This window comes from Megalopta genalis, chromosome 10 (genome assembly GCF_051020955.1).
Source record: "Megalopta genalis isolate 19385.01 chromosome 10, iyMegGena1_principal, whole genome shotgun sequence".
Lineage (NCBI taxonomy): Eukaryota > Metazoa > Arthropoda > Insecta > Hymenoptera > Halictidae > Megalopta > Megalopta genalis.
The window spans coordinates 17,394,058-17,408,183 of record NC_135022.1 but is presented as its reverse complement, the minus strand read 5'-3'; the positions used below and the strand labels follow the sequence as shown (position 1 = coordinate 17,408,183).

The 14,126-nt window shown below is 48.3% G+C and overlaps 1 protein-coding gene across 20 annotated transcripts in view; it reads left to right on the top strand.

Annotated features, from left to right (window-relative positions):
- Rim (Rab3 interacting molecule) overlaps positions 1-14,126 on the top strand; it is a 103,870-nt gene that overhangs the window by 19,667 nt on the left and 70,077 nt on the right. For 12 of the 20 annotated variants that reach the window (XM_076524746.1, XM_076524735.1, XM_076524732.1 and 9 more), the window contains exons 3-5: positions 6,330-6,602; positions 7,706-7,927; positions 9,010-9,229. In XM_076524746.1, coding sequence (XP_076380861.1) covers positions 6,330-6,602; positions 7,706-7,927; positions 9,010-9,229 — 715 coding nt within the window. Of the gene's footprint in view, positions 1-386; positions 714-6,329; positions 6,603-7,705; positions 7,928-8,816; positions 8,841-9,009; positions 9,230-14,126 lie in introns of those variants that run through there. The other 8 variants (XM_076524743.1, XM_076524736.1, XM_076524742.1 and 5 more) reach the window with 8 other exon arrangements.

Here is a 14,126-nt window from a genome sequence, read left to right as displayed (position 1 = left end):
GCCAGCGGGGCCAGCGGGGCCAGCGGGGGACGGCGGGCGGAGGGCACGAGCGAGGGCTGGCTGGAAGGGGGCCGGAGCTCTTGACATATTGCTACCTAGGCAACTCGACGAAGTGCTCTTCAGGTTCCCCCTGCCGCCGCCTATCTTTCCTGCTTCGTTTCTCGGTCTACTCCGTCCCTTTCCACGGCGCCCTCCTCCGTCTCCCGCCCTCCCGCAGCCCCCTGTGCCAGCCCACCTCTGGGCTCTTTCTTCTCTTTTTTTTCGCCCGTACACCCATTCTCTTCCCTTTCTTGTTCGGTGCACTCTCTGTTCCACGGGCTCCACGGGCTTCACGGGCTCCACGGGCTCCGTTGCCAGTCTGCAACGAGGTTCGGTCGGCGTTGCAAGTCCCTTTCGCTAGGCAAAAAGGGAGCCTCTCCCCGGAGCTGCCGCGGCCGTGTTCACGCTCGAAGGTGCACGGTTTCCAGCGGGTCGTTGCTCCAAGTCGCGAGACATCTTCACGGCTCGGAATTCTGCCGCGATCGAGCCGCGTTTCGACGATGGACGCCCTCGAATGCCGAAGACACCCTCGCCGACGCGCGGCCCACGGATACTTTTAGCGGTTTCCCACGCCGGAACCACGGCCCGGCTACCGACCCACTGTCAACCACCGGTGCAGTTCCAGTTTCCCTACGCGAAAAACCGCTCGCCCATTAAACTGCGCGGGCAAGAAGGTAAAAATCAATTCGCTCGTTCGCCGCTTCCGAAACTGGGACGCTTGGCTTCCCGGGAACGAAGTGTCATCGGATTGATGACGCTTATTGTCCGGGATAGCGGACCGTTCCTCCGTCAATTCCCATTCCTCTCTCTCTCTCTCTCTCTCTCTCTCTCTCTCTCTCTCTCTCTCTCTGATTTTCATTTAGATTACATTCCTGGGAATTGAAAAATAGGTTGCCGCGAAAATAATCGAGGAATCGCCTACTTTCAAAGGTGGCTACGTTTCGAACGCGTTCCGTCGTTGGAACTAAGATCTGTTGCTACCTACACATTGTTGCTGATAGAAGGCTATTGGTAGCTTGAGGTCTTTCGTTTGTCCTGCGAAATTGTCTGTATATCCATCTTTTTGTTTAATTATTTATTTATTCATTACACAGGAAACAAATCATTAGTACACAGTATTGAATGGGATCTGTTCAATTGCGATAGCGAACAGAGTTTACTGGAAAAGGAAGAAACGTAATAGAATTGCGAAATTCGCATCGTGCAAATAAAATGGATATTAACGTACAAAGTTTAGTCATAGATTGTAGACTTGGTTCTGGTAACTTTTGGTAATGTATTGCAACGAATGGATTCGACAAAAACCTTTTTAGTTGCAGAAGGGACCGAAACGAGACCGAGTTTCATTTTTCGCTTACTTCATTTAATTTCAGCAGAACTATTCACGAGACACGTGATGAAAATAAATAGAGATTTTCCTTCAGATTCTTAAAACCAATATTAAGCTTTACCGTCAACAAAAGTTCCTTTTTCGAACGACTGGTTAACGCGTTAAACAGTTAATGTTGCTTACCTCGAATTTACTTTTCCCATGCTTACACGAACAATCTAGAAACAACAATCCAAAACGGGGCCAACGAAATCGTCCGCATCGGTCTATGTAGAGCACTTTGTGAACGGAACCGTTGCATGTGCTAGATAAATATTGTAATAATAAGGTGCGCGTTTAATAGGAGAAACCTCTCGGCACATAATTTGCACGACTCTCGAGAGAACGCTCGTGTGACTAACAAATTGATCCCATAGCACAGTCTCAGAATAATCTAACGTAGCGAAAATCGCAACTATTTCTGCGACGCTCGGATATAGGTTGACATTTGGAGGATCTCATCAGCGAATCAGAGTTACATTATTAACGCGATGTAATTGATCTCGGCGGCGCGTGTCAGCGCGATTGCGCGCAGCCGGGCCTCGCGACTCGCCTCTCGCGAAATATCCTAAGAACCGGGGCAGCCGGGTCGGCGCGCGGAATTTCCCTCTTTTCCTCTTCCCTCTTTTCCCTTTCCCTTTTTTCCATTTTTTCTCTGGCCGTGTCTGTCCACGGAGCGGCCTTCGAGGGGGTTGAAGCTCGCGCTGGCAATCGGTCTATTTGATCGATAAACAGAACTCGGTCAAAATGACCGAACCCGAGGCCGGTCGGGTTAACGCGAAATAAGTGGAACGCGGCAATCAGCCCCCAAGTATTTTTTTCCTCTCTTCTCTCTCTCTCTCTCTCCCTCTCTCTTCGTTCTCTTTCTCTGTCTCTCTTTCTCTCTCTAACTTGCACTCGGTCTTTCTCTCTCTCTCTCTCTTTCTCTCTTTTGCTCCCTGTCCCGGGGCCGCGAGCAACTTCCGCGGGGAACGTCACGCAATTACGGGACGCGAGCGGGGGTGGCCGGTTGTTCGCGCGTGAATATCCTCGATGAATCGATACCCACCCGCCCCGGCCACGCGGCGCAGTTTGCACAATTATTGTTGCCCATTATCATTACTCGATGAATCCAATCCGGATCCGCGAGCCCATATTCCCTGGCCCGCTAATCCGCGCAACGGGGACGAAATGAAAACGCAACCCCTCTATCTTTCTCGCTCTCTCCCGCTCCCTTGCTCTCTACCGCTCTCCTGCTGTGCTAGGCGACGCGTATCAAGAGCCAACAATCGCGTAAACGCGATTCGATTGAAACGTTCGACCTGTTTCATCGTTGCAAAGTAATTAAATGCCGGACGAAGGATGCGTTATTTCGACGGGATGGGCGTGCAAAGAATTTTCTTGAGACGTTGCGACGGTAGGATACAAAGGGTAGTGGAGTCGGTTTCTCTGGGATGATCAATTGCCATAGTTTCGGTTTGTATCTTGCATAATTAACTTTATATTTATCGAATAAGATGTATTAAATTTTTTAATTTTTTATTTCGTTTATCTTTGAACCAAAGGCAGTCAACTGAAGCTGTGGGCGTATTTTCAGCAGTGTTCAGAGAGTACGCTATAATTTGGTTATGAGGGTTGAATAAGAACAGAAAGACGAAGATGCGTCTTTCCTTGGGTTGGCGAAGGGGGTGGCTTTAGAGAGAATTTTTTCGCAACGATGACGACGAACAACTCAAGCTGAAAGTTTGGGGGTGTCTTTCTCAATCCTCGGAGAATTGGCAAAAATGTTGTTGTTGATAGATTACGGTTGTGCGATTGTAATGTAAATGAGAAATAAATCCGAAGATAGACAAGAAATAGTGCTCCCAATGTGCCAAAAACGGGTTAGTCGACGAGTTGCTGCAGTTCAATTTCTAAAAATAACGTTCGAGTCCAGCATTCCCATTGTCCCGTGATCGTTCGAAGCCAAGAACTGCATTCGGTCAGCGTCGCATACGAAGTTTACACGCTCGTAAATAGACAATTTGTTAATCGGGTCAGTACATCGATGCACAATTTCGAGCGGACCGGATTCCGCTGGCAGAGGAGACAGGAGAAAAAAGGGAGAGACGAAATCTTCGGAAATGAAGTTTGCCCCGAAATCGAATGATTCGGTCCGTTGAAAGCTCGTTTTAATCCCCGGCGACTCCGGAGGCCGCGACGCTCGTAATTCAACGAGGAGTCGCGGCTGTTCTTGCGGGGCGTTGCTCACGCCATTTTAGTTCGCGCAATAATACGCGTGAATGGGCATGGAAAGTGTTATCGATGGGAACCGACATGGGCATTGTTTTATGGTTCGCTTCTAAATGGTCCATCCATCACGCTTTATCTTGATGGAGTATTCTGCCCGGCCTATTCATCCTTCAAAACGGCCGACCGTCGCGGTACCCCGCTAATTATTAGCCTTCGTTCATTGTACCGGGCGTGAATGGTCGCCGCGAAGAATGTGCTTTTCGATCCGAGACGTTCGATCCCGTTTTACTTTCGTTCGCCCACGTTTCTGGTGCTCCCACCAGGACCTGACCTCTTCCATTTGTTTATCGTAGGCATCCTAACACGATTCGCGATTGAGTTCTATTCTAAACTTCAATTAATCGGTCACCTTTGCTTCAGCGTCGCACGTACATAATTGTTCTTAATTCAAACTTATTTTTCTCGTTCTCATTTCTCTAACTCATATTTATCTATTTAAAAAATCGTGTGAATTATATTATATATTTAATGCTTCTATCGAGTTTCCGTTCAGCAAAGTCACAAAAATAATAATAATAATAATAATGACAGCATACGCGCAGTAGATTTATCACCCCACATGCGCATCAGTCTTTAAAGATAGGTTATTCTGCATGCATGTGCATGTGCATTCACACGAAACTTCCTCAACTTGCAGTAAACAGGATAGATGCTTGATTAAGTCCGCGTCTATCTTGGGCTCCCCAACGAATCCCTGTCAAGAACAGGTAATAATAACTGTATAATTTTATTTTCTAGAGAAGCGATATAACGTAACAATGAAAATCCAAGTAATCGGGAACATTACAAAATTTTACATAAAAACTAAATGTCTTCAAAATGATTTCACTTCCAGCCTAATTGAACATCGTAAAATCTTCTGGACTCGACAGACAATTGCGCATCTTTCATCAGACGATCTCTCGAATCCAACAAATTCGGTATAAGTTCCAAGTAGAACGCCACTTCATCAGCTTCTTCGAGTTCTCTTCATCCTTTCTTCATCGCCCACATCTTTGGCAGATAGCATAAACTCCGTCGGGGCTTAATTTAAAGAGCCCGCGCGTTTCTTGAGTCCCAGGTCCCTAAAATGTCAGCAACGCGAGCCCTTCGGCTAGTAGCAGCGGATTCCAGCCAGCTATTTTCGTTCGCCGTTGCATCGGCTGCGGATCTGCTTGATTTAATTTAACGTTACCGGGAGCAGCGGGGATTTGCATAAGAATTCAGCCCGAGGCGATGGCCCGCCACGGAGCCAGGGACTTCGTTAAACGGGATTTTACAGTTTCCCTCCGACGGCAAGGCCGCCGGGAGTTTTCCCGCGAAGGTTGACGCCAAAAATACGCTTCGGTTCGACTTCTCCGGCGTTTTTGGCTCGCTGCACCCTCCCGGCTTCTTTTATTTTTAACACGCTTCCCGGTCCGCGCGGCCCGACTCTCGAATATCGGTTGGCAAAAGAAAAAAAAAAGGGCACGTCGTTTCCGAGCACGCAGAGGAACACACGCGCCCGACGAGTCGGCGAATCGAACCTTCAGCCTACACGGTTCAATTTGCGTAGTAACTGGTCGACTTCCTACGGATAATTTCCTAGCAATATCCTCGAAGCAGCCGGTGACCTGGATCGGTCGGATCCAGGACTCTTTCTCTCCGCGACTCTACGGCCTGATGTTATTAAAGATTTTAGCTAAAACAGGGCACTCGGGACTCGGCTGGCAAAGACCGTAGGCTCTGGAGCGCTGAACAACCTCGACGTCTTTCAGATAACCGGGCTTTTTGAAACTTTCAGCTTTTGGGACACCGGGGAGCACCCGGGATCGCGAAATTTCACCAAGTTGCTGCCCCGAGCGATTCGGTTTTCAAAATTGCAGCATTTCCGAACATGCGGAAACGCTGCGGTTACTTGGGATTTTGTTTAACGATCCTTCCTGAACTGCGGAAACGTTAATTTACAGGAGCATCTACAGTTTATCGAGCAGAACGCGAGAACGTGGTGTTCGTAGAAATTTCCAGGCTCCGCTAGAATTGTTGAAAACGTTTTGACTTATTCAATTTTTAAGGCTATATTGATTTACATGAAAGTCTCTAGTCCATTAAACATACCATAAAAACACGGTGTACATCTACAATTCCATTGTCGATGTTTGATAGATTTATGAAAATCGTGAGCGATTACGCATTCTGCAGGATTTCACGTGAATTTGAAATCTTGGATGTCGCACGTAGTGATGCAATTGCAAGGTTATCTTTCAAGTGGTGACCGCTGTTTTAATATCACTAGTGGTATCGTGACGTCAAGTTAACTCCCTATCAACAATGGTGACTTGACGTCAAGCTGACATCATATCGATAGTAGTGCCACTGACGATAAGGAATCAATTGGACGTCAAGTCACTACTATTGTAGTGATACGGAGTCAATTTGACGTGCATCACCACTAGTGTTAGGAGTCAATTTGACATACGTCATCAATCTAAGGTTAATGTAGCTTGATGCCATGAATATTAAAAATATAAAACCGCAGTCTTTTTTCTTCAGATTAAACAGATTGAAAGCACAATGTCTCGCGAGAATGTACGAATTATCGCAAACGTTAATCTCTGTTCGAGGCTTTTTAATTATTCTCCGTTTCGTAGAACTTTGTTTCCCACGAAATGACACGAAATTTTGATTGCAGGTAATATGGGTGTGCATCATCTGCCGCAAGAAGCAAGAACTCGTGTCGAGGACCGGAGTATGGATGACGAACACGGCCCTCAGCACCGCGGACAACGCGATGCTGCAACAGATGCAGGACATGCAGGTGGGTGGTCCTCCGGGACTCATGGACCAAACTCAGGATAAAAGACTGAAACTCGAGAGAGCGCACAGCGCCGCTGAGAAGGAGAATCTGCCCTTGTTACAAAGGAGCGCGAGTCAGCTCAGAAGACAGTACTCTCAGCAAGAGCAAGTACGATTTCTAATCATCATTCTCATTTATCTGTTCGACCGCGGGGTAGTGTCCCCGCGGCGGTATATATTTAAATAGCGCTCGTGCACGCACTGTTGCTCTGGATGTACCAAAAATACGAAACAGAATATCCGCAAAGTAAACACCGCCCTATAACCCCCCCACCGCCGCTCTTATCCTGTATGCTACCAAACTCGGCGGTGCCTAGCCGAGACGCCCTTTTTTATATCACCATAATACGTATACTCACACCGCCATACTCACGAATCCTGACCGGCGACACTTTGGACGATTCCGTCTTTCGCGCAGCTTTTAGCGATCATCTTTGTCCTTGCGCCGAGATTTTCTAGCTCAAGGTATCATCTGTACAGCACACACTTTGCATTCACGCATTCGATCCTATCAAAGGGAATATTAGCGATTACGTCTACGTTAAAGGTTGCGTTTCGCTCGTCGACACGAACGATTAGCGACGCAAAGAAAGCGTATACGAAGAGTACTTATCGACGAGTACTTGTTCTACGAGTGAAATGTAATTCGTCGTATATCTCAACCCTCATACGTTTCTCAGGGTAAAAATTCGCTAAGTTTCCGTTTCAGTTGTTAGTCGAAACAGCCGCTATGAACGAAACAGAACCGACATAAATTGCCGAGAGAAAAAAATAAAGATAGGCGATCCTTAGGATCTTTGACGCAACTGTTTCTGATAACAAAATCCACCGTAGATCGTTCGACCCTAAAATCAACAAGCAACATTTCCTCCGACACTCAGCAAGTTCGAAAATATCCTGTAGCAAGTTTGACGACACTCTAGAGCCACGAAAATAGACTGCGACAGACACAAAGTCCGAAGTTGCGGCATGGGTTGCTGCCCGCTTAAGAGTATAAAACGAGTCCTGTATTTTGCTAAAAATATCGATCGGGAGTTGCGGAACGAATCCTGGTTCCCTTTGTGAATGGTCCAAAGTCGCGCAGCTCGAAAGGTCGCCTAGAGCCACGACGCAGACGGCACAGTTCCGCAAGAATGTTGCGAGCGGATCGCGGGCGAAACCGGGCCGCTGGGGTCTCGTACGAGAAATGGAAGTTGCTGGTCGCGATTTCAGGTGCCAGCGCGTCCGTTGTCCACAAGCGATAGAGTGGACATGTCGGTGTCTCCTCACACGAGGACGTTGCCGACGCCTCAAGTAGCATCCGCTCATCAGTCGCAGCAGCCGCCGCGGCACCCGGACGCGTTCGACGAGGATGACCCGAGCCTGTACATCGGCGAGATCGACGGTCTTTTGAAACAGCAACAAAATTACCAACGTCAACGAAAGATCTACCCGGTAAGGAAGCCCGATTCCCTCGTTCGATCGAGCCGGCTCGTCCCGACGATGACGTTAACGCTCGAGACGCTGCGAGACTCTTGGAAAATTAAACATTCAACAAGTACGCTGGCTCTCTATCTTCCTCCCACTCTCTCTCTCTCTCTCTCTCTCTCTCTCTCTTACTCTCTCTTTCTCTCTTTCTTTCTCTCTCTGTTCTCGTGAAACGAGAGCTGCGAGCGCGTAGGAGCGCCGCTAGCCGATATTCTTGCGTAGGCGGTGCTCGAGAGGCCTCTCGAACGAGCAGTTTCCGGAACATCCGCGAAACGAAGTTATCGAATGGAACAAGGGGGGACGGCTGGCGCTTTATCCTGGTTCCAGGTACTCGCCTCGGCCCTGTTGATAATCGATTCACGCGCGACTTATCTTATCTCCCGCGCCTTCGATCATCCCGCCATCGAACATTTGCCACCGTCATTCTTCGATTCAGCACGTCCCCTTATCGACATCGGCGCATCGTAGTCGAGCTACAAAATAACGCGGCGTACCTTGTGCACTCGTTATCGAAGCATCAAGTTAAATATATATATATTATATATATATATAATATACATATACTATACTATATAGTTAGCGTAACATCCCTGTTTGCCAAGTAAGATCCAGAGTAACAATCGTTCTTGCTTGTATTACTTTAGACAATCCTGCAAGATGTAGGTAGAGTATCTGTTAGAAACGCTAGCGGAACCGGTATGAGTTTAGCAAGCTCTCTCCCGTATCTCTCTTGTTCTGCTTCTTTTTAGTAGAGTCAGCTCTCTTACTCTTTCCCTCTCTCTCTCTCTTTCTCTCTCTCTCTTTCATTCTTTCTCTTTCTCTCTCGCTCTCGCTCTGTGTTCGACGCGGATACCGAGGCTGCTACCTCGAGAAGATATCAGTAAGTCTCCCCGACGAAACGGATGTTTCCGTGAACGCTCCGACATGTTCTCTTGTGGACTCGCTCTCGCTCTCGTGGGATTTCGGTCGAGTTTTGTCCGCAGGTCGCGCGAGATCCTGCCCCTCCGTCCCTGGAACCGTATAGATCCCGAGCTTTTTTCGGTTCGCAGGACCAGAACACGGAGCTCGCGATGACATATGGCCAGCCGACGGTAGAAGCTGGCCCGCCTCGATCCCAGGTCCATCCTCCTCAGCAACATTCGGTGCATCAGATGCAGAGCGCGCGTCCCCCACAGTCCGTGGGCGGACAGGGCGCTCTTCAGCCCCAAAGGAGCTTCAGCAGCAGCGAGGAGGAGCGCAGCACGCCCGAGCCTGACGAGTCCGAGAAGGGTGAGTCCACGTTCGATCACTCTATTTTCTTCCCCCCTTTTACTTACGTCGACCGTCGCTGGTTATTGATCAGCCGAATCTTCTTCGGTCCGAGGGGTTTAATTATATACAACCCCGAAGAGCCGCGAGCACACGATAGGCCCGTTGTTGCAGTCGCCCTCGCGTTACCATTTGTTCTTTTCGAAGCTATCCCGACCGTCGCGTATCACGACCTCTCATGTAAGTATTGTGCTACCAGACAGTTTTTTTTTCCCTCTCCTCTCTCGTAGTGGGAACACCAATATGACTCTTTCTTTCGTTCAGATTCTCGTGTCCGATAGTAATCGAGAGGCGACGACACACGGATCGGGACGCCGGCGAGGATGTGACACTTCGTGGATCGACTGCTTTGTGCTTACCAGGGCTGTGTTATATGGTCGATTAGCGTCCTCTGGTTTTTAATGAATCTTGTATAGATAGAACTCGGAGAAGTATTCGGTGTGTGTTAATTGTGTTTAGCGGCCGTCGTTTGTGTTGGGAATGAAAATAGCTCCCCGAATTAGGATTGCTGTAATTGGTTGTTTATCTTGGAAGCTACGTAATACAGAGAGAAGTTTGATGCTTGATCATAGTGCTTAATGCTAAAATCACCCTTCTAAACAGATGCTGCTTAACCCTCATACGTTCCTTAGAAATAGTTACACTGATCCTCAGACATCATCCACTGTCATACTATATACATCGACCCGCGGGAATCACGCGTCTAGGACAACTGTCAAATTGGCTCTGATTAGGTCTATCATCTGCGAAGTCTGTGAACACACTCTTGAAGTGCATCTCTAGTAAACACTACAGTTTTCTCATTGCAGCTGCGAACCCCGAGAAACGGATATCTTAAACTTGTACTCGTCAAATACATATACACGGGCTTCTTTGCCGCCCGAAGTGCGTCGTTCACGGTTTGTCGCATCGGATCGAAACGGTCCGAAGGCTAACAACCCCCAAGCGGTTTCAGAAATCAAACATCTTGTCACATTCGAGAACAAAAACTGGATGGAATTTTCATCCTAGAAGCGTATGAGGGTTAAAATGGTGTACAGCCCGAACTTAGAGAGCTACTTTCACGCCTGAATCGAAATGATGGTGGCTGAAAACATACATGTCGCCGGAAACGGTCTCTTGAAATCTCGCTAGATCAACGACCCCGATTAGACGAATCCGAAGACGGGAGCCTAGCGCTTCGGTAAAAAACGAATCTCATGAATTTCTCGTAGCAGCCAGCGACAGAGATTGCGCTCGATGAATTCCACGTGGAGCCGTTAGAACCGCGGCGCCGCGCGATCGTTAAAAATGCAAGGAATCCGGAATTCGCGCGCGGCTAAAACGTTAGTGGGCGGGGTTTATTTGCTCTAGGGGGCGGGCCGGTGGCCCCGGAGCAAGCAGTAACCCGGAGTTACACCGTTTAATATCGAAACACACGGCTCGCTGCCGGAATTATTGCGGATAATTCAGCGGGCTTTCACGGACGGAGGCGAGAGCGAGAAAATGAGGTTCGAAGTGGCGACCCGAATCTTACGAGGTGGCCGAACGGCGTTGCGGCCGTTCGATTCGGTATCGGGGCCACGTTTACTTCGGTTTCTCGGCTCGAGTCGGGGACAGTTCCCGAAGGTTCATCGGCATCAACAGCAATATCGGCCCGTTACTCTTTCGAGATGTCACATCCTCGCGGCGGGCAGTCGTATAATTCAGCAGCGGCGCGGTTAAACGTCAAATCCACCGTCGAATTACCGTCAGAGGCTGCCGTGGAGGATCGACGGCGGCTTTGGCGGCGGCTCGGGGGATGGAGACATTAGGGCGAGAGAGCTAGCTGGTCGGGAGGGTCAGCTCTGCCCTTGAAACTCGCTGCACGAGGAGAGCACGGGCTTTCCGTGTCAGCGGATAATTGGTTTACGGAGAGTGTGTGCACCTGTACCGCGGATATTTACAGGCGAGCCGACCAAGGAAAGTGTAATCGACCGATCCGATGTTCATGCAGTCTGAAAAAGTTCACGCGTCGCCGCGTGCTCACGCGTGCTCATAAAACCGATTAACGCTTCCAGCCCGCGATATTCCAGTCTCTCCTTCTCTCTTCTCTGATCTGAGACCAGAAGCTGGTTTCGTAGGCGGGAGGGGAGAGCACAAACCTAATACCAGGGGTTTACGAGTTGCTCGGCCAGTGGTTTACGACGGCCGAGGGGGCCGGCGGGCTCGAACGTATCGGGATAATGGACCGATCGCGTCTCTCTCGCGAGAGAGCGCGGAGAGACTGTCCCGCCCGGTCTGAAATACTCGAAACGGGGAAAGTAGGTCTACTCTACGCGCGCAGCCAGAGATCGGGCCGAATGGAGTGGCAGATGAAAAGCGATACTGCATTATCGCGAAGGCGTCGGTGTGCGCGCGCGCGCGCGAGCGCCCGAGCACGGGCTCGAGCTCGAGCCCGAAGCCGCGGTGGGAACAGCGAAACCGGGTTCATCCTTGGCTAATGAGTAAATTTAGGTTACCGACGGCTGGATCTCCGCGTTACGCCGCTCGTTTCGCTCGCTCGCTCCTGCGTTTTCCTCGCGTGTTCACGAGAACACTCGACACACGCTAGCGCTCGCTCGGTCGCTTTTGTGCGACGCATTCGAGCCGGTTTCGAACTGCCGGGAATAGAGAACACGGGAGAGAGAGAGAGAGAGAGAGAAAGAGAGAGAGAGAGAGAGTGAGAGAGAGAGAGTCTACACACCTGTACAGAGAGACGTGTACGTGTGCGCACGTACGCAAGATCATGGTTGATTAGTCACGAGATCGGCGAACTGTGAACCGACTCATCGAGGTGCGCATCATCAGGAAAGCAGCTCGCGCGAAATAGGAACAACGTCGTCGCCTGGTATCGGTGTGTTCTTCTTTCCCTCTGGGGTTAGCTGGCTCTCTCTTTCTTCCTTCAGAAGATCGTTTTTCTCGAGATAGTCATCTGTTCTCGCGAACGAGGACGACAGGATCGAAATTGATTTAATACATCTTCGTTGTAATTTCCAGTCTCGATCGTTGATTCCAGGCTCGGAACACGGTTCTCCCTCCCAGTCGCGGGTTCAATCATCGGGCACAAAGAGAGGACGAGTTCTAGATCTCCCGAGATCTCTATAGAAAAGTCGCAAGTTTCCCCGCGAGGGAATCGGGCGGAGGGTAAGCCTGTTTTTTCGTCCACGAGCGAAAATATCAGTCGGGAAATCCTTGCCGGTGAATTTTCTTCCAATTTCTCCAATCCTCTTCTCGAATATCGACTTGGCCAAGGATGCGTGGACGCCTGATCGGCATCCCAGCTATCCTCACAGCCGTTAAATCCTTGATCGGATCTCCGCGATCGTGTATCGCGGCATATCGCACCGGTATCCTGCGGGAATTCTCGGATTCTGCCCTCCCGGTCTCGTCGTTGCATTGATCCTTGGTATCCCTCGCCCTCTCTCTCTCTCTCTCTCTCTCTCTCTCTCTCTCTCTCTGTCTGCCTCGCCTGCCCGTATAACCTCCATCCCCCTTCCTCGCTCGCCAGCCCCGTTTACCGCCCTTCCGTCTCTGTTTTCCTCAATTCTCACCCTCGTCGCTCTCCTCTATCCTCCCACCGGTGTACTTCTTTTCCTTTTTCTTTCTCTCTCTCTCTCTCTCTCTCCCTCTCTCCCTCTCTCCTTCTTTTTTCTAGCTTGTACCGTCGTTTCTTTTTTAACTGGTAAATGCAGGTACTTTTTGGTTAGATGCGATTTCCCTTGCCCCTATTTCTCAATCCTTCTTGCCTATATCTCTTCCTACCTGGCGTGTTCTATTTTCCCTATTCTAGTTTCTCTCGCGCTTTGTCTAAGATTACTCCTTTTTTTCCCGGTCACAGTTGCAGTACCGTCCTCTCAGCCACGCATATTCTCCTCTCATCGAAAAACGTTTTTCGTACTATTACCCTTTTACATTTTTCCACAACTTTTTCATAATCGCTTCGGCTTTGTTGGAAAACAAACGTCGAGCACCGGAAAAACTCCGAGGGAGACACACACACACACACACACACACGGTTAACCAGGAATTCTAAAATTCGAAATTTTTTACCAGGTTCTGTAACTCTGCCATCTGCTGGTTTTAGTTTCTAAATTAATATTGACCTCCTTCGAATCGAGTGCAATTTATCTGCAGAAATTGTACAGTCTTGAAAAATACTATTTTACTGTTACTGTTTCAACTCATCGTGAACAGTGATGTTTAAACTGCGGGTCTTTATACAAAATAAACATTATTTGAGGTGGTTGTAAGAATCATAAGTTAGACGAAAATATCTTTTCTTTTTTAATAATCATAATGCAGATAACGTAACAGTACCTTCACACCTTTCTAATCTCGTTACAATTTTGTATTCGATTCCGTAATTTTTGTCATAAATGGGTTCAAACGGAAGGTTGCCGATTGCGAGTTTCTGGAAAATTGTTTTTCCCGTCATGCAGCAAACTAATCCTTCTAAATTCGTGAAAAAAATCACGCCATTTGCTTCAGTTGTAAAAATTATACTCCATTTCAACGCGTTCATTGTCGCGTTGGTTATACACGGGTGACACTGTTTTTTTTAACCATTTTTAAAAGCATAGTGACATATTTTTGCTAACTAAAACTAGGATTTGGACTTGAATCAATTTTAAATTTCCAGTTTTAGTTCCTTTCTGTGATCCGTTTTGAAGTTGTGAGATTTCCTGATAATACTTGTACGACGGAACTTTTTCTAACAAAAATATAACCGAATATGCTTAGAATCGTTTATAATTTTATTCATCAATTCTTGATAACATGTTCTTTAAGTTATTCCTCCTAGACACGTCCATTCCTTTATAAACATTAAGGAAACGTGTAAAAATTCAAATAGTTGTCG